Source organism: Tetrao urogallus (genome assembly GCF_951394365.1).
Source record: "Tetrao urogallus genome assembly, chromosome: 2".
Classification (NCBI taxonomy): Eukaryota; Metazoa; Chordata; class Aves; order Galliformes; family Phasianidae; genus Tetrao; species Tetrao urogallus.
Window position 1 is genome coordinate 36,567,785 of NC_136814.1, and position 25,689 is coordinate 36,593,473.

The window sequence follows — 25,689 nt, forward strand, 5'->3', positions numbered from 1 at the left end:
AAAATCAGGAAAATATGTTGGACTTGGAATCATGAAATCATTATGGCTGCAATAGCCAATGATAATGAAACATAGACCTGCTATCTTAATGAAAGAAAAAAAAAATGAAATAGGAAAGTGCCTAACTGTTATGAACATGCATTATCATTGCAACTTGGTTTAGTGAAACTGAATGTATTTCAATAAATAAGAATTTCATACCAAACCAAAAACTGTCATTTGGACAGTAATAATTACTATCATTTCACTCTTCTGTTTTAGTAAATAGTTTTTATCTCAACCTACAAGATCTACTTTTTCTTTATGATTCTCCCTCAGTCCTATTGGAACAGAAGGGGAGCGAGTGAAAGTCTGTATAGTGGTTAGATAGCTGCTAGGTTAAACCACAAGGATTCATATAAGTTAGCAAGATATATGTATAGCTAAAATCCAAGAAAGTGATGCAGTTCAATTTTATAGTAAAACATGAAAGTCAGAAAAGTAAACAAACTTTTAAATAAAATCTTAATTACCATAAATTTGCTGGAGATTTACAAAAAAAATGCAGCACATGAAAAAAAATCAAATCTGTTGCACAGTATTATACTTTGCCCCTTTGCATAACACAAAATCCTATACTCAGTCATCTGCAAATTAGAATTTGTTGTTTCTCCAAGTATTGTTTCATCCATGTGCAAATGTTATGTCCAAAAAAAAAAAAAATCTTTAACATATAATTGAACAAATTTACCTAGTACAGAAGAAACAGCAGTCACACAGTATATCACAAAATTCATCATTTGGTAAATAGAAATAACAGATCGCAATGAATTTGTTTTATGTGGACTCAAGAATCTACTCTAGACTTATTCATTTGTCAATTTAAAACATTCTTCTAGATCTATCTGCAATAAAAAGCAGTATTTCAAAATAAATCAGAGCCCAATTAGCAATCTTCTTTCTTTCTTCTTATATATTAATTTATTCTTATATATTAATTCTTATATATCTTTATTCTTATATATTAATTATTCTTATATATTAATTATTAATTAATTATTAAATAAATTAATCTTTAAGTTTAAACTTTAAGTTTTAAGCTATTCACAATCTTTGATTTTTTCCTGTATTGTATTAGTGGTTGTTCAGTCAGTCTGTCTCATTTAAGATAATCAAACACAATTTAGAATGCAGTAAATACTTATAGTTCAAGTTACCTTTTGCTTCAAGCTCCATTTTCTTTTTCTTTGCCCATATGTTATGGTAGTTTTCAGCCATCATCTCTGCCATAGCCTTAGAAAAATGGAGAACATACAATGACCATGAGTTCCAATAGTCAGCTCCCAAGGAAGGACAAATTTCCAGTTGATATAATGACAATTTTTGTCTATTGGCAGTTTAAATACAATTACAATGTAATGATTAAAAAAAAAAAAGAAAAGAAAAGAAAAAAGTTTTTATCATGATACAGCATTTCCACAGGATGGGCAGACAGGAATTAGGGACCAGTTGCCAAAAAAAAAAAACCTGTTAAAACCAAACAGAAGGAATCACATAGAGAAGGAAGAGTACTGGTATGTCAGACACGAACTTGATTCTCAAAACAAAGAGAGCAAGAACCCTCCTAAGGACTTCATAACAGAAACAAAGGACAGCAAACTTCTTATAAAACTTTTTCAGAGCATTCAACTAAAAAAAAACATCTCAAATGACACAGAAAAGCTCTCCATTCTGTAAGTAATAGAAATCACTACAACAGCATGAAAAAGCATCATAAACTCTCCCCTCCTGTGTTCATGACTCTATACCCACTAAACATAAGACGCTTTAGAACTTCTCTAAATTTCACTCTTCATATTTCATGGACCTATAGTAACAGAATTCTTCAGTAAGTAGTTAGCCAATTACTTTATTACTGCTGATTGTTTCACTGTACTATAACAGAGCTCTGCATGGGCAAAGTCCCTGCATTTCAAAAGTTTTTTTATAACTAGCTTTGAACACCATGTTGCCATCAGTTTACTGGTACCAAATCTCATGCTAATTTAAACTTATCTAGTATGTATCTACATAATATTGAAACTGTACTTAGAGTAAAGCAGTAAACTTTAAAACCTGGCACCACGCTCCATCAAATACCACTACAAAACTTAACTTTATAAAGGCAGAAACACCAACTAAAAGTAATGTTCCAAATAACAGCAAACTAGTGATAGACCTGTCAAAATCCTGCTCATGATCTTTTATTACAAGTCATATCAATAGTTCCTGATTCAATTTAGAAAAATGAGCAATGACAAAATATGCTTGAGGAAGCTGGTGGCAAAATTCATGGTAAAAAGAAAAAAAAACAGGTGATTTTCCAAACTCTTCTAAACAGAATTCTCTTTAGAATGAAAGATGTTTGCAAACAAGGCTTGGAAAAGTAATCTGGGAGTAAAAGAAATTTCTGAGCCTTTCAGAAAGAACTGCTTTTTTTTTTTTTTTTTTTTAAATTAAAAGGGAATCAAAGAGCAATGGTGAGAAAGAAAAAAAAAAAAAAAAAGAACCATTTTAACTACCAAAAGAGTTAAAAAGTGCTTCTGACTTACGTGCACATCTCTGGAGAGGGTAACATTGCTCATGTCAATTGCTCGAGGACTGTAACCATGGGCTGCATCCACAGAGATCTGAATGACAAACATGCAAAACAATGGAGTTGTTGGAGTTGTATACAAATATTTCTAAGTACTTGATGTGAAGAAGTGAACATTAATAAGGTACTGAAAGTAATGAAAGGACATAGGAAAAAAAAATCACTTTAGAGGGCAAAAAGACTCCCTGTGTGGCACAATTGAAAACATACCAATAGCAGTAAATTGAAGTTGGATGTAGGGAAAAGGTATAAACACCACTCATTTAAAAGCAAATTTCACTTGAAAAACTGTTTAAGACATGAACTCACTGTGAATAATTCTGTACTAAAATTTTAATTTCTATCTCTGCATTTTCCTTTTTTTCCAAAGAAAGATAAAGCAGGCCAAACCTTCGATTCAGGCAAATTTTTTTTCTATTCAACTCCATTTCTACCTATATTATCTACTAAACAAGATACATGACCCTTTATGTGGTCCTCTTCCTCAGTCAGAAAATACCATCATTCTGTCATTCTCTCTACTGCCTAAATTTGTCATAGGCTTGTTCAAAGGTCCTTTGATAAAAGATCAAAGAAGGATAAACAACGATGGACATTTTCTGGATGGCAAACCACTCTGGCAGGAAATGTGGCTAGAAAAAGTGAATTACTATGCCCTTCCTCTTTGGATTCTACTGTAATAGGTATATTCATGTCCACTACAGGAATATCTTCCTTTAAAAAGAACAGAATCCTTCTCCTTGTTTTACACCATATTTGGAAACACATATGAGAATCTGCAAGGCATAGAAGTTGTCCATTTAAGAAGGTATTACTGATAAAGAAGAGAATAATACAATATTTTACGTATATTTTACATATAATACGTATATGCAGTAAGCAGCAAAAAAATTCTAGTAATTGCTTTCCTCTGTTTCCTAAAGTAAACAATTGTTACATTAACATTATTGATTAAATATCGTAACAATTTCTCAGCTGAACAGGGGTAAAAGCTAGATTTTGCCTGTGATTACAGCACATTTTAAACATACATGTGAGTATTAATGCAATAGTATACTCCTGAAACGCTATGGTGTTCTAGATTTCAGAAACTCTCCTAGTATAGTTAAGTAAATTTTTATAGTATAGGAACACTGACTTATCTAAAAAAGCTCTTTTTAGAGTAATTTGACCCTTATTATAAAGCTACTAATTCTAAATAGCTCCTTACGCTTAAAGTATATACAAAAATATGTCATTACAGTGTTTGGGAGCAATAATACAAAAAAAAAGAAAATGAAATGAAGAATTCCAGAATGAAATTATCATTTGTAAACTAAATTTTTAGTTTAGTTTTACTTCATCCTAAATCAAATCCCAAAATTTTCACTTTCTAAAGGCTAGACAGTGGAGGGGCAGGTTCAACTACTTATTTTTCACAGGTGCACAACCAATCTCGCCCATGCAAATTGTGCAGAGATGAGTGAAAAGAAGTGGAGATTTTTCTCCTCCATTTTATTTCCTCCACTGATCTTGTTCCATGTATGTCTCTATGAATAAAACTGAAAGAGTTACTCTCCCCACACAGTTAAATTTGCAAAGTATGTACAGCTGTAAGATAAAATAGAGAAATGCTAGCATTATATAGTCTTAGAAGCATTTTGATTTTAAGAAGGCCATAGCAAAGAAAAAAAAAGTCTTTAACATTTTCAGAATTGTTTGGCTGTGAATGCATGTCAACATTATGCTTCATTAACATTAATATTTGTATTCAATTTCCTTCTTTTAAAATGACAAAATAAAAATCAATTGTATATATACACCTTTACTTACTTCTGTAGTTATTTGTAGGCATCCATAGCAAAAAAAAAAATCCAAAACATCAATACCCTATATAATCATACTCCTAAATAAGTTAGCAAATTTTAAATCAAATAAAAAAAGACTAATTTAATATTTAAATTTTAAGATGTTTGTTAGCTCAGTATTTTGTAACACTGAAGAAGCGTCAAGCTTCAGTGCACTGAAATCCAAACCAATCATTGGTGTTGTACGAGACCTTGCAAAAAATCCTTTCACATATTTTGGCTCTACTGGACTATTTCATCACTTGTAAAAATCAAGGAATGGAATGCAAATTTTGCATGACTTTTTATTAATTTTTGGGGAGGTAAATTTTCAACAAAATTACTTACTTGACTGGTTTGAGATATGCGACGCGTCCGATTATACAATGCCATGGAATCTCCCTCCCGTGTCCTTTCAATCCGCCATCCCCATGCCAGCATGGTCTTTAGTGATTCTTTGATTGGCCATCGATAAATTTCTTTCTCCTAGAAGGATGCACAGCCAACAATTACCTTGTTTAACATGCAGCTGTGCAGAGCAAAAACTTAACTATTGTACTTTTGCTTGATTATAATGAGATGAAAAAAAAAACACATCAAAATCGTGGCACAAGGACACTACAATGAGGCAATAAATCCTATGAAATATTTATGTTTATTTATCATTTTAGAGGTGAGAAAAATTCTGGTCAGGTAAGAACCTGATGATCACAGGGATAAATAAGAGTCTTAATGGCATTAACTCAATACGAACTCAAAAAGTAGACTGGTTAATTATCAGGAGTAATGTGGTGTTTTGTCTGCTAGACGAAACAAAACAACATAATTACAGAATCATTAAAAAAAAAATAAGTCTACATCAGAAGAGAACCCTGGAGATCATCTGCATCATCCTTATGCTAAAGTCAGATTACCTAACTTAACTGAATTAACCAAGATTATCAAGATTAAGTTATCTAGTTACCTAGATAGTTTTCTAATGTGCTGTGCCATGTCTTGAATAATTCCAGTCTACCACTTCTCTAGTCAACCAATTCAAGGAATTTTCAAGGAATGAAGGATGTCCTGAAAGTATTTCTGGTGAAGCCACTTACACAACACAGTGCTTCACCCTGACACTGTACATGCCTGTGAAAAAAATAACTATTTTCTCTACAGCTACTTTTTAGGTAATGCAAGAGTGAGATTAGACTCTTCTGAGCTTTCTTTAAGATGAATAAAACCAGCTCCTACAAACTTGCTCCATTTTCCAAGTTTTCCAATCTTCAAATCTAAACTAGTTGGACTTGAAGGTCTTTTCCAACCTGAGCAATTCTATGATTCTGTGATTCTATGCTGGAGGGGAACAGAAAAAGACTCAATTTCAATCTAATCTTTACTAAGCATCCCTGAATGACCTTGATCTAAAAATATACTTGTGTTATGACACTTGAGTTTCACTGTAAATTAGGCCAGTTATGTTGACCCACGAGAGAAAATTGTTCTGGTGGCCTGCTTAGTGTACAGTAAAAAACTACTCCTTCCTAAGATTTTGAGGAATGCAACAACAACGCACTTGTGGGTGGACTAAGAAAAAAAAAAAAAAAAAAAAGAGTGGTGTTAAAAAAAAAAAAAAAGCAATGTGATATTTTCACATTAAAAGAAATTTAAAAATTTAAAAAGTTTGGTCACCCTGAGTCAAGAAGAATGCCCAAACTCACCTTTTCAGAGAGTAATTTATACTGTTTCATTAATGGTTGCACTTTTGCAGATTCAGAATACGTTTCACCATATGTCCATCCATTGGCAAACTGAAAACAGTAATAAAGAGGCAAAGAGCGTGAAAAATCCTATTTTTACTTTGTATAAAGGAGCGGAAGAATGCTTCTGCCAGTCCGTTCGCTTAAAATGTCCTTTCTACAATTTTCTAAGTGAATCTTTATATTATCTACATGCAATGAAAAGAATTATATTTAAAAAAAAAAAAAAAAAAACACATTTTCTGAAAATTATTGCTTGAAGAAAACATTTCAAGATATTTTGTCTTTATTGACTTCCTCTAGATAACTCCACAGAGCAGAATAGTGTGTTACAGTTGAGGAATATTTTTAATACTTGGCACCAGAAACTATATGAAATCATATAAATCCAAAAAGTGTCCGCAGTTTTCAAAATTTTATGTTTTTACAAATGAAAAAAAAAAAGTCAGCAAAACTCTCAAATATTTAACCAAATATATTAGCTTAATAATCAGCAATAAAAATAATGAAATACTCAAAGATTGAAATATTTCTGTGGACTTACAGAAGTCTTAACCTCCCAAACATTTACTTCAAGAAAATTTTTGCTTATTTCTTACCTACATAACAACTTGGAATATTATGAAAAACAATAACATTCAGATTTAAATCTTTTTCAGATTAAGTGGATATAAATTAAAATTTAAAAATAGGTTTAAAAGGAAGAGAGATTTTACCTTTTCCATCGACCACTTATCATGAGAGTGTTCCGCATATTTGTTAATGAAATATTCTAGTTTTTCGGGGATTGTAATGCTGAAAGTTAAGGGAAAAAATAGCTAATAAATGACACTTGTTAAACTTCAAATGTGTTTCAATGAGAAGTTTTTTAAAAAATGTTGAAATGATGCACCAATTTAAAGCATTTTATTGTGATGCTTTCCTCACACACAGTTTCTCCAAGACACAGTTATATCAAAGATGAAATCTGACCTATTTAATGACTGCGGAATAAAAACTACATCTGTTACAGGATTTTAATTTCTTTGACCCACACGCGTGGGAAAAATTCAATAAGGATATCCAGCAGTTAGTCTTTTTGTTACTTATTTCTACTACCAGTATTCTTTTTTTTTTTTTATTGTGACTAAATATATAAATATGACCCATAGCTTCAGAAATTCAGTAGTTTATTACACACATCCATAATAAACTGAGTTAGAACAGTCTTTTTTTTTTTTTTATACAAAACATCATGAATTTTATATATTTCTATAAATTTTATTACATACTTGAAGAACTTTGATATATGAAAATTAAGGGTTTATTTTCCAACACCTCAGTGAACAGCTTAAAAATACTATTTTAAAAAAACCAACACATAAAGATAGAAATATGCAAAAAATATGCTAGCCCTTAAGTAAAATTTCTTAAGCAGTAAAAGAAAAGCAGCTGTCCTGGATCATCAAACAAGAGACAAACACAGAGAGAATCCTCTCCCAAAAATGGTTCAAATAACAGTATTTATCTGCATTCCAGATCAATTACAAATAGCATAATCTTCCCTCCTTAAACAAAGAATTGAGGCAGCAACTGTGTTACAGGGCCATGTACTGCAAAGCAGAAGAGCACGGTTTTTCACTTATAGGGTGATAAAAAGCAGATATGTAAAACAAAATGATATTGTATCCAGGCAGAATAACAATTTGCAAGATCCCAAACACACATAGAGGACAGAAAGTACTGACCCAGCATCATCAATAGTTTGGTTTTTTTGGTTTATTTGAAAGTGTGCATTTTAGAAGAATCTACCAGTGGTATAATAATTTGCATAATTTCAGAAATGTAAGAAATGGAAAACTACAAGAAGATCATTATTTATAGCTTTATATAAGTAGGGTTAGGATTGGTAAGCGATGATTGCAGGACTGACACGTAAAAGAATAAAGGACTGGTTGGAAATGACACGCATAAAAGCAGTGCTTTCATTGTCTTGAATCATCACAAAACAGGGACTTAAGGAAATGAGGTGACCAATGATTTTAGTATTGTTAAGGAACATGTTCTGAAGTTTTGAGTATATTATGGCTGTCTACAATATTCCTCTGAAAGGATGCCAGAAGTCATATCTCTGATTAATCAAACTGATAATATAATACCCTCACTAAATTTTGTTAAATTTTTATATCTATATTAAACACATCATAGATGAATTTCAGTGACAAATGTGATTCCTATACGCCAGTCCATACTATGGGTTCTGCTATCATATTTCCATGTGTACACCTGTATCAGTATACTGTGTATCAAAGGTAGGAATATACTGACTGCATTCTGCTCTCTGAATGTTAGTATAGAAAGTCCACAAGGGCAATTGAAGTAAATTGCCTACAAGTAGTACTTTTTGAGTTACAGTGAACAATCATACCACTGTAAGACTATTTTATACAAAGGAAGACATGGTCCCAGTTATGTCAAAAAAAAAAAAAAATTAGGACAAAAAATCTCTTTCCAATACCTATTCTTTCTATGAACTTAAAAGGGCAGATTCTGACAGTCGGGAGAGAACAAATATCTGCCTTCCTATTTATTTCCCCATTAGTCAGAGTAAAAAAGAGATGATATGAACATATGATCATTATTGTTTTCTGTAGGTACATGGCTATTCACAGGCAATAGAATTAGTATCTTAGCACACGTTCATAATGGCAGGGATGATGATGTAGAGCTTCCTACTTTTCCAGTTCCTAAAAACATGCTCAGCTGTCAGCAGCAGATGTACAAAGGTAACTGGAGAGCTCTATCTTCAGGCTGAAAATGCATTAAAAAATCTGTTAGGTTTACCAACAGATTAGTAATGTAAATGGAGATTTATTGTTATTTATTATTATTTTAAAAAGAAAATAAAAATAAAATTCAAGGTCTACATTTTAGCTGGATGATGAGAATTCAGAAGACTCATGACTAATTTCACATCTTACCAGCAATGGACTCCTTTCTTCATATGCTCATGGGAAAAAATTAATTGCAACAAAATATTTTCTTACTTTGAAGTATCAACAGGTTGGGGATTGAAGTTTCCATCTGAATCCATTGAAGATTGTTTTTCCACCATATTGACATAATTTGATTCCATATAATCTGGAGGTAATGCCCCTGCAACTGCACTCAAACAAGGCAAAGCCAGTTTGAACAGTTCTTGTTCATACTTCTGTAGACCACACAAAAGATATAAAATGAATAGTCAAAGGAAGCAATCATCATCATTGCTAAAACTGATATATGTGAAACCAAGCAGCCATAGAATGACTTTTTTAGTGCAAAACTGAATTTTTCTGAAAATAAAGGCAACTGACTGCCCAAAACATAATATGGAACTACAGCTGGTGGCATGTACAGCATGTACCTTAATATCCATTTTATACTGTGAAGACCAGAACAGTACATAGCATTCAAGGTGAAGCTGCACCATTGCTAAATGAGTGGGAGAATAACCTCTTTTGACCAGCTTGCTATGCTTTGTTTAATGCATCCCAAAAATGCAGTTTGTCCTATTGACAGGGCACACTGCTGGCTCATATTGCGCATACTGTTGACCAGCACCTGCAGATCCTTCTCTGAAAAGTTTATTTGGAGTGACAGCAACCCTGGTTGAAGAAACTATAGTGTGTGAGGCAGAAAAGTGCAGCTTTCCACTATCTTCAGATTCTTGAGTTTGCTTTCAGGGCTCTGAAGTGTTGACCTATATAGATATAGTTCAAGATTACTATGTTAGATGTAGATTTTTTTTAAATTTATTTTTAATGAGCAGATAAATAGGTATACCTATCTGAATACGTAACAGGAAGATTTAAACTAGAAGACTAAAATTTTACAGATGTCTATATTTTCACCCTGCACTATTAACCCTAAGGTGGATAACACTGGGTTAATAGAAGATAGGTAAAAGTTACAGATTACAGAAAAGAGGTTATACCTTTTTTAGTAGTGGTAGATGGATAATAAAATGAATTACCTTTTGAGACAAAGCATCAAAAATACCCCAGAACAACTTTCTGGATAAATGAAGTTCTTCTTCTGAGGCAGCACCAAAGTTACCCCATCCACCTGGTAAACAATAATACTTCCAGCATCTTTCATAATGATTTGTCAGCAACTAAAACAGAACATATTTTGAAAGCAAATAAAATATAACTTCTGATGTTCTCTAATTCTGGCACTCAACATCTACAGGCACTGCCATAAAAATTTTAACTTTTACAAAGAAGCAACGATATTCACTTACTATTTACATTGTTTGTGGACACATGAAAAGCAGTTTTTATTTTTAACATTAGTGGCACATGCAAAAAATATGCACTACAGTGCATCGTGTTTCCCACCACCCCATGAACGCAGACAGAATTCACCCCCATCAGCATTCTGCTATCCCAAAAACTGCTGCAGGGTGGATAACAGAATCGTGATACAAGCTAGATCCCAGTTACTCTTTACATGTCTGAAAGATATTCAACTGTGTGACTCATCTCTTATGTGAGCTGTAAAAATCTGCTACCTGCCTACCCTCCTGCCTTTTCTTAAAATTGGCAGTGAGCTTTATCCTCTGTCATTCATTACATGCAGTTAATTGTTATAAAATTCCAGATTATTAAGACGTCAAATGGTGCAAGGACCTTCTAGCAGGTATTTGTCAAACCAAAACACCACAGATTTAACATTTAATGGATCTTTTATGTCCCTGAGTCACAAACAAGATGAGAAAAAATTAGTTGGACATCTGTCATGAAAGGTAACCCCAAATGATTACGAATGTCTGATATTAGTGAAGTATGAAACCTAGACTAACCTAAGTTAGTCTGTGGATAAACAAAGCTTTTCCTAAGGCACAGGGTGCTCTTTATGAACAAGTTAGCAATAATTTTAATTCAGTGTTAATTTTAACAGTTACTCAGGAAAAAAAAAAAGAGAGAAAAAAATTAAAAAAACAGTTTCAACATCAATTTGCAAAGCATGATGGCAAAATATTATAAGTGACGGCTAAGCTCTCTTTTTTTCCAAGTGAAAACAAATGACAACATGGAAAAGTGCAGACATTCATAATATCAGTTTGTAGAAATAAAGACTGGTATTAAATAAACAAACAAGCCCTTGAAGTACAAAAATGAGGACTTTCTGATAATCAAAAATATACTCTCAATACTGTGAAATTTTGCTAAACTTGACATGAATCAGAAAGCAATACATATAACCAATTTGTATGAGGGATACTCTGAAAGTAATGCTTCTTATTTTATTATGTCAGTTCATGAAATAGGAGTTAGATGATGGTGGTATTGCAGTAGAGGTTGAACATTCCCATATTCTGTTATGTTTTGTTGCTGTGCAAGAAATGACAGCAGAGGGGCAGTCTGACAAAATGGTGTCTGACATAGAATTGCCAAAGGAAAGGTGTGGAATTAAATCCCTCCACGTGGGTGGAAAAATTTGCACCAATTGACATTCATAAACTGGCATAGTAAAATTCTGCACAATTCTGAAGAGTATTATGGCAAACAAAACAGGTATATAATACAATTAATCCTGATATGTGGCTTTTGAAACAAAAAGAAACATTGAATAAGAAACGATGTCATGTCTCACTCAAATTGTTGGTGGAAAAGCATTGAAAAGGGCTGCTGAAAAGTGCCAATATGACAGGCAGTAAATTATGTATTTCTTAAAACCAGCCATGAAATCTGAAAAACCTTTAAAGAGTTTGCCATTTTGTAAAGGAAAAAAAAAAACATTTTTCTTGTGCACAATTAATCAGAATGAAAATATAGGTTAAAACTGGAGAGAGCTGAAACAAAAGGGAAGATTAAAAACATATTGCTTAGATTTCCAAGCACAAACCCCAGAAAAAGAGTCTGTATTCCAAGAGAAACAAAAAACAATACAGATGTTCAAAGGAAAGGTACAAGCAAATTATCTTTGTGAACATACATATACTTCTACATCATTTTTTTTTCTTCACCCAAATGTCTCTATTCTATCTCCATATGGTCTTGGAAAAAAAAAAAAAAAAAAAGATGGGGAGACAGATGGAAAGGACTTATAAACATTAGATGTATTAGATATGGACATCATAACTCTGCAAGGATGGATGCAAATCAAACTGATTTTCTTACAAGAGAAGAATACGACTGAAGATTAAAGTAGACATTTACCTTGAGAGGCATCTTTGCATGTTCATTTAATAAGGGAACATCAAATACTAATCTTCTCAGCAAGTGCTGCATCATAGAAGGTCTCAACTGCCTAAAAGCAGACAGACAATTTCAACAGCGTGTACCACCACAGTTGCTTATAAATAAATAAATAATAAATAAATACATTAAAGCAATCTCTCAATTCTATTCTACATTAAAATTCTTCAGATTCATTAAGTAATGGGATTTTGCTTGGAGCACTGAACAATCATGTCCAAAAAGAGAGTAAAGAAGCACATATCAATGAAAAACTTCTCAGAATGTCATAAATCAAGTCCTTTAAAAAAGCACAGGAAAACATCTGACCTGTATACAGAGAAGTAACAAATCAGGAAAAAAAAAAATCTGAATTCTCATACTATATATTATGGTCACTCTACCACAAGCAGAGATTATAATGTGAATTTCTTACAACATACCTCAAAGGTACTGAAAAATATCTTTTTGACTAACAATGACATAAGAGCACTAATTCTTCAGATGTATTAAATCAGACACGCAGTAGTGGGTGCCAACTGGAGGGATGGAGGAAATATATACAGTACATATTTCAGAATGACAAAGACATTGAATCCTTCCAGAAAAATAGGGAACGCTCATTTCTTTTATTGGTTCTTAAGAAGGTCATGTATTCAGAACAATCAATGTGAAATATAACAAATTTTTGTATGGTACTTTTGTAAAGCATTTAAAAGAGCTCTGGTGATTTGAAAGCTCAAACATCACTAACTGTCACTAGGGATTACATTTAACAGTACATTACACTGACCTTGTAAGTGTTACAATCACAAAAACCTGTGATTGTAACTAAAAGTTTTTGAAACTTGTAGATAGAAGATGAAATTCCTCCATCAAGTGTCAGCGAAGAAATATGACTATACCAGTCATTGAGTAGGATTTAAAATGTAACACAACATACATAAATATCTTCATTGAACTCTATGATCTACTGAACATAAACCACACTGACAGCCTGTAAGGCTGAGGAAATTCAAATTGTACTTCACTGAATGCAAAATTCAACATTTCCAGAGCTTTGTTTTTTTGTAATACATCCTCCATGCCAAAACATTGCCAGCATATAATTTTTAAAAACTCAGTAAAGCAAAGTAACCAGAGACATATAAGCAATTAATAAAGTAGCAAGCAGAATGCAACCATTATTTTTAAAATGTCATAATCATGTTTCAGCAGAAATTCTTAATTTTGCTACTGATGGCACAGTTCTGTGTTCTCATATGTGACCTTATACGGAGATCACTTTATCAACTCACATTCCTCTACAGAGGAGAATACGTTCTTACCCACAGATAGAAAGTAAACACTCCTCAATGGAATCTCGCTGAGCTTTGGTAAGAGAGCAGCCCTTTGAAAGTCTGTACACAGTATGTAGTAAGGAATCAATAAGGGAAGCATGGTGCTCTGTGCCAGCAAAAAGAGGAGCGCATCTGGTCAACAGAGGCAAGACTGCTGTGCAAAGGTATCGATTCAGAGCTAAAGCCATATCTGTAGCACTTAATGCAGCCTACAAAGTAAACAAGAAAGTAATTAGTTTTGTTTTGTCAATGTTGTTACATATTAAAGGTTTTTGTTGCTGTTGTTGTTCTGTTGTTGCTTTGTTTTGCTTTTTAGCCATTAAAAGGGGAAATATTAAAGCACAAATACAGATTTGAAACCCACTAGATACTGAATGTCTAGTTTCTTTTTATGTTTCTGTCATCTTCTCACAGATGGCACTTTTTTATGGTTGTATGAATGAAAGCGTGATCAAAATAATGAAATTGGAAACTGAAGATAGCTTTTCAAAAACAAAACAGTTTTCAAATTTACATTAAAGAATGTCATACAGTGGCTTACAAAAACATTCTGAGATCAGATAATACCAGCAAAGTTTACATTTACAAAACCCAGTAAAATCAAGCAGAAGTTCAAAGCAGGGAACAGATCCTCACTCATTTTATTCTTAAATAAAAATATAATTATTAAAACAAAAGTTTAAATAAAAGGTCAGATAGATAAATCAATTTTCATATCTTAGCCCTCATATAAGCTTTCTAAATTTGACCTTTCTGTACCAAGCCAACTAAGAAAAAATAGAGGGAAAAAAGGCTTGCAATAATATAGAAAGCTATTTTTAGAAGTTAAAAGAAAAAAAAAAAAAAAAGAAAAAAAAAAGTTGTTAAAAACAGAGCTCGTGTCCCTAATGAATTCCTGGAGCAAAATTCCTGGGAAGAGACTTTCAATTACATTCTTTACTGGCACAGCTGATCTACAGTAAAAGGTCAGAAATTCTCCTGGGAAAAGGCATTGGTTCTCAATGGATATGTGTATCAAAGGGGACACTATATGAAAGCATTATTCTGAAGAATGATATTCAAATATTCTTGAAACTAATCAGCAACAGGCAGCCCAGCCAGCGGAAGGCAACACACACAAAAAAAAAAAATTTTAAAAAATGGTGAAAAGTGCTTTAGTGTTCACTAAGACAGAGGAACAAAATTTACAAAAGACTCAAAATCTTACTGTATCTAAAGAAGCAGCGGCACGGAGATCTGGCAGAAAGCCAACTTCAAGAAGATGTAGAAGAAAATCCTGATCCTCAATTCCATAGACCCTGTCAAGGAACAAAACCATGGCTGCCTTGTGATCTGGGCAAAACCCCGCAGACATGTCAGGTTCCACCACAGTACCATCTAAAAGGAAAAAATGAAACTTCAATGACAAGGAACATCTTTTGACAGCAAACTAGGCTGTTTATGCTACTTCTCCTTGGAAGTTTCAAGTCTCTGTAAATATGAATCTATCCTCCTTGTGGCTTTGTTTACACAATGGCAACATAATGTGGTTAACTGAAAAAGAATGCATAAAGCAAATTCTACTCTGACAGAACTCAAAGTCCTTAGGTACTTTTCTGCTCATACTTTGTGTATAAAGAGACTCCCAACTGTTGATATTCTAACAAGATGAAAAACACTCAGATCATGCTAACTAATCTCTAGACCACCTATGCATTACGTAGGAAATTAGAAAGTAATGGAATAATTCCATCTCAAACATCCCAGGAATTGTACCTGGTAAGCACACCTGTGATGCATGACAATGAAACAACAAAGTCCTCTCTATCTGGAAACTTTCAAAATACCTGAAAAAAATTAATAGAAGTATTTTTAAATCTTTACATTTTCATTTTTGAAAATAAAACAAAATAATTTGGTATCCATGAGCTGTTCTCTATGCTATTTAGATAGCACTTTTAGATCTATATTATTACTAGTTGGAATACAGAAAAAATAATTGTATAATAGAATCATTATCTTTTTTTAAATCATTTCTACTGTAACTTATTGGCATTCCTGTGCTGAAAGTTTTTAGACAGTCCAGATTTTCTCTAAAGACACCCAAAAAAGCATATATATACATATATATATATATCCATTTTATATTAATGTTCACTTTGCACCCAAGTATTGCAAGGAATCTTATGTAAGCAGAATTACATGTATGCTAGATCTATAACTTCACCACAGTTGTTGAAGAACAACTCTGGTGTCTTAGTAAGACCTGATAGAAACAATCAGTAGGGTTAGAACAACGAAGGATTATTTTAAAGTACTTTAGAAAAAAAGTATACATTTGCAGATTTTATCAGACTTTCATAAAATCTCTTCAATAAATTCATGTTAGTGATGTAAGCATACACAGAATTATGAACTATTGCATGCAGAAACATTTTTGAAACACGTTTGAAACATGATTCTATTTCTAATATGAATTATACATTGCTTAATTTCTATAATATTATGAAATACTGAAGGAAATATGTATATCAGTATACAATCTAATCATAAAACATAAGAATTGGGTGGGAGAAAAACAGTACAATAATCATCTCACCTTTAGCTATGGTTGGCATGTGGAATGGAATGCTAATTACGCCCACCAAATCTTCCAGTGGAATCAAAGACCTTAGAATTGACCGGATTCTTATGGCCTCCCCTTTGCCAGCATGTATTAGCTAATGAAAAGATAAATAAAATATTACACAGGTATTCTTTTTATCTTGTATATGTGCTCATAATGCGGAAACTTTGCAAACCATAAATACACAAGAATGCTCTCAAACTCATTATGTTTAGAATTTTAAATTTCAGAGAATCTGTACTTAATTGCTGTGTTTTGGATGCAGATATGCAAAGACTAGAAATCTAAAGGATTTGTTACAATATTAGACCCATTTTCAGAATTGAATATTAGAAAAGACAGGAGAACAAAGCATCAAAAATGTAGCACATGGCAGGAGAAAAAATAAAAAGCAAAAGCAGACTTTCAGATGTAAAAATATATTTTTTTCTCCCCTTCTGACTGAACAACAATGGTTTCGACTATCACAGTTGTTGGTTTGATGCTGGTTTTTTTGTGTTTCTTATTTTGGTGCTTTTGTTTGTTCTTATGTGTATATTGTTCTTGTTCAAGGTACACATTACCTATGCTGAGATATTATGTAGTCACAAAAGTGCTTTAATACCCAATTACACGTGTCTTCGTGGAAAAACCCAACAGCAGAAAACCAATCAACCAGTAAAACTGTCAGTACTTTCCAATACATGGAGAAACAAAACTTACATGCATTTCAGGGGCACAACGTCCTAAGAGATCAATCAAAGCAGCATAAAAGGTCATGATTGCATTCCCCATATGAATAGTATCATCTTCTTGTTCTTCTATTTCACTGTAATTAGTTAATTGATACAACAAATGATGAAAAAAAAGAAAAGACAAGGTTTTTACATCAGCAATAAACTTCTTATAGCTGTTACAGCTTTTACATGGTGGCTTCCTCATATCCAGTGCACTGCTAGTGGACATGCACAGAACGGAATTTGTAGCTAGAAGATTGTTGTGACATCTCCATTGTAATAATTTATCTGTCTCACTGTCAATCAGAGGACCAATTCTTAACCGAGCAAAAAGAATTCTGAAGAGGATACGATATTTAGATAAAGCCATTTAAATGTAACTGTGGGAAAAGCAGTATTTGATAGAACATCATTCTCTACCCTCCGTGGAAGAATCTAATTGATAATTTACATATTAAAATAAAGAACTAATTTCATGACTAGGATTATAAAACTGATATACAAATATGATGACAAGGTAAGCAATTACACTGCACCTACAGGGTTCTACTAGATCCATTAATTGGGGAAGGTCCATCTCTTGTTGGATCTTCTGATATTTGTATTGCTTCCTCCATGGCAGCAAGTAGACCATTGCCTCCTTCTCCTCTTAGAGCTGGACCAAAACATTCCGGTCGACGAATAAGCAGTCTGACTACAACATTAGCATTTTCCTCCACACTCTCTCCTATCACATGAAATATTAAAATTTAAGTTCCTATCTACAATCAGAAAAAGTTACACAGAAATGCAGGATGTAAGGTTAAGCAGACACTTAAATATCATGATAAAATTGTGTAAACACACAAATATATCCCTCTAATTATTATTAAAAGCTATGAAATCGAATAGGTGGTTTTATTCAAAATTATAAAACATGAGTGATTTGACGTGAGAGTGCTAATGACAGGAGAGCTATAGCTGCCTAACACAAGCTAGACTGTTCAAATCTTAAACAGATGATGGGTCTTTGGCTCTACATTTAGCATAAATTTTATCTTAATCAGAGATAAGAGACTTTGGACTTTAGGAGACTTTGTTCCACTTCCAATGGAGATGCATCCATTCCAAGGACTAAAGATAGGTCTAACAATCAGGGAGTAGGCTCAAAGGAGCCTACCAGATCTGTGAAATGAGCATCTATGTCATTATATGCCTTGTATAATCTTACTCTAAGTGTACCATAAATTTATGTTAATAAGCTGGCTTGCAATATTATTTTAAATGAAATATTTAATGCAGCTATTTATTCAGACATTAGAGGAAGTTATAAAACTGAAAGGCTTTTATACTACCATTGCAAAATACAGCAAAACGAAGAAAATCCAAATATCTCTCTCCTTCAACTGGATTCCATCCAATGTCTGGATAGCCTTTAGAAATCAACAAAGGACAACTCTGCAATCCACATCCAGCCAAGTATCGAACCACCTATAAAGCAAGATAACGTTAAAAAAAAAAAGATATTTCTTGTTAAAAAAGAGAGAGAGAGAGAGAGAGAGAGAGAGAGAGAGAGAGAGAGACAGAGAGACAGAGAGAGAGAGAGAGAGAGACAGAGAGACAGAGAGAGAGAGAGAGAAAGAGAAAGAGAAAGAAGTAAAGTTTCAAAGCGAAGTCTCCACTTATATTGTCTTGAATTTGACTTCTACGTCCTGAACATCTTAACATCTTTATCAATGACAGAATCGAATGCACCCTTAGCAAGTTTGCTGATGACACCAAGCTGAGTTGTGCGGTTGATACAGTGGAAGGAAGGGATGCCATTTAGAGCGACCTTAATAGGCTTGACAGTTGGGCCTGGGTGAACCTACAGGAGGAGAATCAACTCTTTAAAAGGGTAAATAGTGGCAGGACAAGGGGAAATGGTTTTAAGTTGAGGGAGGGAAGATTTAGGTTAGATGCCAGGGGGAAGTTCTTTACAGAGGGAGCGGTGAGGTGCTGGAACAGGCTGCCCAGAGAGGTTGTAGATGCCCCATCCCTGGAAGTGTTCAAGGCCAGAGTGGATGGGGCCCTGGGCAGCCTGGTCTAGTATTAAATGGGGAGCTTGGTGGCCCTGCATGTGGCGGGGGGGGTGAGATTCATGATCCTTGAGGTCCCTTCCAACCCTGGCCATTCTGTGATTCTGTGAACATAACCAAATAATATTTTAGGCAAGACAGAAGTGCAACTTCTTTCTTAGCTCACTTTCCCAACATTCCCTTATTTCCAACATTACAAACTGCAAAGCCTTCACTTTTTCTCTTTGTACATCACTGCTTTGGTCTCCACATTTCTCTTCCAATCGCGAGCATTAAGTATTAGTCAGTTTGGTGACAGTCCACTACTACATCTACCCATCTTTGAAAACTTATCATTATATTTAACTAACAGGCGCGCTCTTTTATTTTAAATTTGCTTTTCGCTCTTTTTCTTGCTTGCTTTTTAAACATGAATCTGTTTTATATTCACTGTTATTCAGATTGACAGGCACAGTAGTAGTTTTTAGTTCTCTCTCTCCTTTCTGAATTTTAATGCACTATCTATTCCCAGTAAGCCACTCCTGGCTGCTCCCAATCACCTTCTTGTCTTTCAGGTTTTCAGAAATTACTTCTAGCATGATTTGTTCTATAATCTTCCCAAAAGAGTCATCATCAAAAGAGAAAAACAAAGAAATATTTTATCAATGGTTGAGGGTGGATGCCACTATTGCTCCTTAATCAATTCCTGTCAGTTTTACCTGTACATGTAATAACCATAAACTCATCCAGAGTTTCAAAACATTAGCAGAAAGAGCAAACAATCAGATTCTGATAATCTTTCTCCAAAGGTTATTTAATATTTCCATACAATATTCTCTTGGATATTGATTATACCATTCTACTTTTTATGGGCCTGAGCAAAGGAATCTTTGCCTTTCCAAAAGGTATAAAAATATGCATGATAAAGTAGTTACCAACCTTCTCCAGATCAGGCTCCCTTAAAGCTAATGCAAGTTCATTGTTATCCATTACAGATGCTGCTGCAACATCTAAAGGAGTTGATCCTCGCATAGAAGGAGAGGCTGTTGAAATAACATTTTGTTTCAGTAGTAATTTAATAGAAGCTAACAATTATTTTGAGAGATTATTTTTGAGATTACTTTGTTTTGAGGAAAAGATAAAGAAAATTTTATGTCCAAAAGAATGACATTTTATCTAATATACTGAAATTGAACATATCTTTCAACTTCAAAATATTAGAACATGTTATTCATTTCTGTTAAAGCAGTAGTCAATATAGTATCAGTAAAAGCTAATAGTTTCTTTCAAATGCATTTCACTTGGGCATTTTCTCTCTAAAAGGAATTTTGGTTTATTTTTCTGTTCTGTATTTATATTTAAATAGGACTTTTTTATACACATTCTGCACTAAAACGACTAAAATAAAGGAAGAAAGCATCTTCTCTGTAACACAGCAGCCTAGCAAAGAAAAGCTAGCATTTTAGGAAAATTGTAAAGTTTAATTCTGGGCATCTATACACTCATAGTCAAAATGAGCTTTGTATTTGACCCACTGGCATAGAAATATATTGAAAACTCAAAAGAATTAAACAGTACAGCAAGCCTCAGCAGTGAGAAATGAGCCATAGTTAAAGACTGCCAACATTCATCCATGACCCTCTTTATCAAAATCAAGATTTTATTCTCTTCCATAAACAATTCAACTAAACACCAATTCTTCCTTAATGTCCAGGCATACACCATTAGGTGTATACAATATTACCTCAACTCACTGTTAAATATTATGGTTTTGTCTGGAGTTAGCTATAAAGTTAATGAAGATATTTTTTCATTAGGTAAAGCAGAAGCTTTGAGACAAAAACAAACAAACAAACAAAAACAAAGCACAGAGGAATAGAGAAAAAATTGAGATGGTGAGCAGGGGGAGAAGAGAAAGAGAACAGTTTTTGTTCAGAACATCACAAGCCACACACGTTACTTACCAAGGCCAACACTGCTATTTTCCAATAAATAGCTAAGATGATCAAACATAGCTTTTTGATTCTGCCTACTAATGCGGCAAAAATAACATAGGAAACGACAGCAGTTTGCCACCATTTTTGGGAAAGTGATTTCCTAAAAATCAAGTGAAAACAGACTAAAGCTCAACCTCTAAAACAAGCATAAAAATTGCAAGAGATTATTTACGTAACAGTCATTTAACATACTAGTATTTATGCATAGTGTTCATTGCATACCAATGAAGTTATTTTTAGGTTTTACTGTGAAGTCAACAGAGCTCTAAGCCAATTAATAGCTTGCCGAATAACACAAATCTGATTATCAACTTGAAAATAAGAGCTGCATTCACAAAAATTCTAGATTCAAACATGAAATAATGTGAATGTTCAGATTTACAAAGTGATATTCATCCACTTTTAATTAATTTCAAAAAAGATCCTTCAAATCCCTTTAAAATTCATTAAACATAATAAGTGGTATTCACATATTTTTTTCTTAAAAGCATGTGAATTTAGTGCTAAATCCATCTTTTTCTAGAACAGAAGAATGGAATTTTCTAAAAACATGATGATCAATTATTGTGCTATTGAAAATTAGTAAAAGGTTGTGGTCTCAGTACCTCCAATGAGTGCTTGGAACCTTATAGGATAAGGCTTTGAACATCTATATTTTAAATTCTCTGTCTTCTAAGAGTAAACTGCTTTACCTTGGATTCTCCTCCACCAAGTACATTTACCATCACTTCCATGACGGTCTCATGCATGCCTAAAGCTCTCATGAGATTGGGATGTTGATAAAATACTTTATTATTCATGATGTCTCTACAGGAAAACAAAAGAAAAAAAAACAAATTATAATTTTTTGACTAGTTTGTTATTGTGTTATTTGCGAAGGTGACATACTGTGTAATTCTTCACCATCTGAAGTGATTCATCATCATCTAAAGTGAACAATTACTTTGGGAACTTTTCCAGGTTCAGTCTCTCTCATCCTTTCCTCACCTTACCTCTGCCCCCCCCCTTACCCACCATTACAAGATAATCCATTTCATTATGCATGTTAAAGGAGTATTTGACCTTTCTTTTTCCATATAAAGCTACTGCTCTAATCACCACTTGATTACACCTGAGCATGACGCTTCTCTACTTCCATTCCTGATCTAAAATTACTTTCTGACAAAAGTATGATATAATATTAGCTTCAAGTTTATATTCAACTCCCATTTTCTGATAAAGCACTCTTCAGAATATTTGCAGCCTCAAAATGCTTGACATCTGCCTTCAAGCTCAAGAAGAAAAGACAGTAAAAGAGAGAATGTAGATCCAGCTACCCTCTAAACATCAGAATCATTAGCCAACGTTAATGTTATTTCATGAATTAGTAGTCAGAAGGACTATCTTCTACATATTTCAGCTGAATAGATTTTACATACTTATAAATCATTCCTGAGGATTATAATGTCAATATTTTATTTCATTTTGTATTTGTGGTACATCCAATAAAAATGTGTATTTTAGAAAGTAGTTACGTTTCTAACAACTGTAGTTCATCATGAAATCCCACATAACCCAGAATTAAATGTAAAGACAAACTGGTCATGGTAGAAAAGGACTAGCAAGTCACTATAGGAAATACTATTGTCCAAATAGACAGAGATGATAGAAGATGGACCCGACTCCAAAAACTACCAATACCACATGATGGAATTCTGCCAGAGCATACTAAATTCCTATTTGTCTACAGCAGCTTTCTTTCATGGGAATAATTAAATGCAGAAACTCAAAATATCACCCACTGACTATCCAGCAATACTGCATTATTTTAGAAAGCACATAATTGCTGACTTTATTGTGAAAATGTCATACTTCAGAAAAACTCAATAGCATTTCTGAGGGAACACTTCTTAAGGAAGAACAAGTAAATCTTCCATTTCTCAGTTGAGAGAAAGGAATGTCTTCCACACATAGTAAAACACTTGGCATTTCTAAATAGCAGCTGGAGCTCAGGTTAGGCTATAAAAGAACCAAATGTACAGCCGCGGAACCTAAGAGACAAATAAGACTATGATAGAAGCTATTAAAAATGGTGTGAGGAACCAGCAGCAAGAAAACTAACTTAGCAGAAAATACCTCATTATTTTCTCTATATCAAAATTTCACATATTTCCAGACTGTTAGAATTAAATCAGCCTGACTCATAAATTCCTTTGTAGTAGAAAAATGGTGAGGAAAACAAATGCTAACAAAAAAAAAAAAAACAAACAACAGAGTATGAAATGAAATTTACTGAGATTGGCTTCCCACCCACCACCCCAAACATAACCACATCAGAATCTAAAAATCACTCACTCATTTGAGTCTTAGCTTAATGAAACAAAACAATTCAAATTTACAAGTACAAAAGTGGATATAGAAATGCCATTCTATTTTGCCTGTGAACAGGTGACTTTCCCCTTTACCAAGCCTCACATTGAGTACATCGAATGGAAAATCAATCAGACCTGCTGTACAAAGGTACAAAGTAGTTCGTAATGAATCAGCAAAAATTATTTATACAAATTATTTGCATATTTTAAATTTTCAGTAAGTAGGGGAAAAAAAGGAAAAATGTTTTTTTGCACAGCCAAAACTTCTCTTCATGTATTTCTGGCATTCTTTGTAAAACCCAGTCTCTTTTCTGCTCATTGCGACTGCTGATTGTGAATTTCTAAAACATAATGATGTTTAATCTCACCAGATATCCCTGATATGATAATGCTTCTTTGGAAAAAAAGAAAAGTGAGAAAAAAATAAACTTTTTGCATGTAGAACTGATTAAGCTTTCTTTATACAGTTTTCTCCAACTGCAGTTCCTATTAAGCTATATTTTAGTGAAATAATTGTGAAAAAATCATACTGCATGAACTACTTCATAATTCAAATTGTAACAGTTACATATAGCACAACAGAAAGATGTCATATGTGCAGACATTTGTATATTCAATTCCATTTGCTGAAAGCTTTAGGGATTTGTATGGGTCAACAGTTTCTAGTCCCTGCATTCATGTAAAAACTTCTGTCAAGTTGTCCATTTTCACAGTCATAGTATTTAAAATATGACAACAAAACATATTTTTGTACATATATATTTATTTCTATATATTTTTCTTACATATGGACATGAGGGAACAGCATGAAGCCGTGTGCAGAGAAGTTCAGGCTAGTTATTAGAAAAAGGTTCTTCACCAGCTGCTGGAACAGGCTCCTCACAGTAGTGGTCACAGCACCAAGATCCAGAGTTCAAGAAGCATTTGGACAATGCTCTCAGACTCAGGTTTGATTTTTAGGTGGTTCTGTGTAGAGTGAGGAGTCGGACTCTATGATCCTTTCGCTTTTTTTTTTTCCAACTTGAAATATTCTACATTTTTAACTCTTCTCGCAAGAAAAGCCTGACATATCACTTGCTACTCTCCAAAACTGAGGCATATAATGCTACAACTCAAGATCATACACAACTAATACCAAAGTCTACATTTACAGCTATATAGACGACTTACATTTATGTTTCACACAACTTTATTAATATAAACTGGACAGCTAATAAATATCTGTACATAAAGAGACATTACCCACCCTAATCCACGAATCATAAGTTTCTCTTCCTCCTTCCCCATCCTGACACTGAGCAATGAACGGATTTGGCCAAGGGATGCCAGGAGATTGATTGTATCTTCCACGGACACACTATTTATGGTGTAAGTCTTTGGTAGGGCTCGAACCAAGCCACCGATACCATCATATTGGCGATGGAGCAGTACAAACATGGCCCTGACTAACTCTGGGTCTTCTATTACTGATTCCTGGGCCCAGCGCACCATTGTATCTGAAATCAATTGCTGAAGAGTAGCTGTGAAGAAAATATACAAATCACAAAATTACCATTAGTTTCTCATATCTCTGACAGTAGTCTCTAAAGCAGTTTTTTCTAGGGATTTCTACAGCCAACTACTAAAGATAAGTATAATCAGAGTGTAAAAACAGAAGTATCTCAACAACAAAAGTCCCCATTTAAAATCAAAATACAGGAAATAAATCTAATAATCTAAAAGAAGCATGAAGACAAGCTTTTCACAAAATGAACAGATTTATTTATATACATTCCTTTTTAGACTTTTGAAGGAATTCATCTCTTTTGATTTCTTTTATACATGTTATTACATACATAAAAAAATTATACTGCGGCAAATGAAAATGCGGCACCATTTATTTATGGGGCTAAGATGCATATCCAGTCAAAATTTTTGTAATTTTCAAAATGAAACAATTGAATTTAATCTATTACTGAATGAAAAGGACCATCAAAAGAAATAAATGAAAAGGCTCCAATCAAATAAACGGGAAATCGATGTTTGCAGTTTGAATTCGAGTTCTAACTAAGAAATTCATATTCAGAATCTATATCGAGAATACCTGATCAGACAAATTTATCAATTGCAAAGGTTTGGAAAAGTTATGTGTATTAAAATACATAGAATATATAATATCTGCTAAGATTTGATACCACAATTTAGAAAAATTACTCAAAATCAAGGAGTTAAGACAAAGTATTTGTTGAAAAAAAGTGAATACTGTTTCTTTTTGTGTTTAAG

At 33.3% G+C, this 25,689-nt stretch overlaps 1 protein-coding gene across 1 annotated transcript in view; it reads right to left on the bottom strand.

The window, feature by feature from the left end:
* The window catches only part of RYR2 (ryanodine receptor 2), a gene marked incomplete at both ends in the record, with an annotated part of 341,640 nt that overhangs the window by 90,463 nt on the left and 225,488 nt on the right, over nt 1–25,689 (bottom strand). The window contains 18 exons of the mRNA XM_079550429.1: nt 1,197–1,272; nt 2,571–2,648; nt 4,789–4,926; nt 6,141–6,230; nt 6,896–6,974; nt 9,206–9,369; nt 10,174–10,314; nt 12,365–12,455; nt 13,711–13,931; nt 14,930–15,099; nt 16,301–16,421; nt 17,030–17,135; nt 17,584–17,770; nt 18,378–18,513; nt 20,019–20,122; nt 21,044–21,176; nt 21,769–21,883; nt 24,674–24,947. Of these exons, the coding sequence (XP_079406555.1) occupies nt 1,197–1,272; nt 2,571–2,648; nt 4,789–4,926; nt 6,141–6,230; nt 6,896–6,974; nt 9,206–9,369; nt 10,174–10,314; nt 12,365–12,455; nt 13,711–13,931; nt 14,930–15,099; nt 16,301–16,421; nt 17,030–17,135; nt 17,584–17,770; nt 18,378–18,513; nt 20,019–20,122; nt 21,044–21,176; nt 21,769–21,883; nt 24,674–24,947 (2,424 nt within the window). The remainder of the gene's footprint in view (nt 1–1,196; nt 1,273–2,570; nt 2,649–4,788; nt 4,927–6,140; nt 6,231–6,895; nt 6,975–9,205; nt 9,370–10,173; nt 10,315–12,364; nt 12,456–13,710; nt 13,932–14,929; nt 15,100–16,300; nt 16,422–17,029; nt 17,136–17,583; nt 17,771–18,377; nt 18,514–20,018; nt 20,123–21,043; nt 21,177–21,768; nt 21,884–24,673; nt 24,948–25,689) is intronic.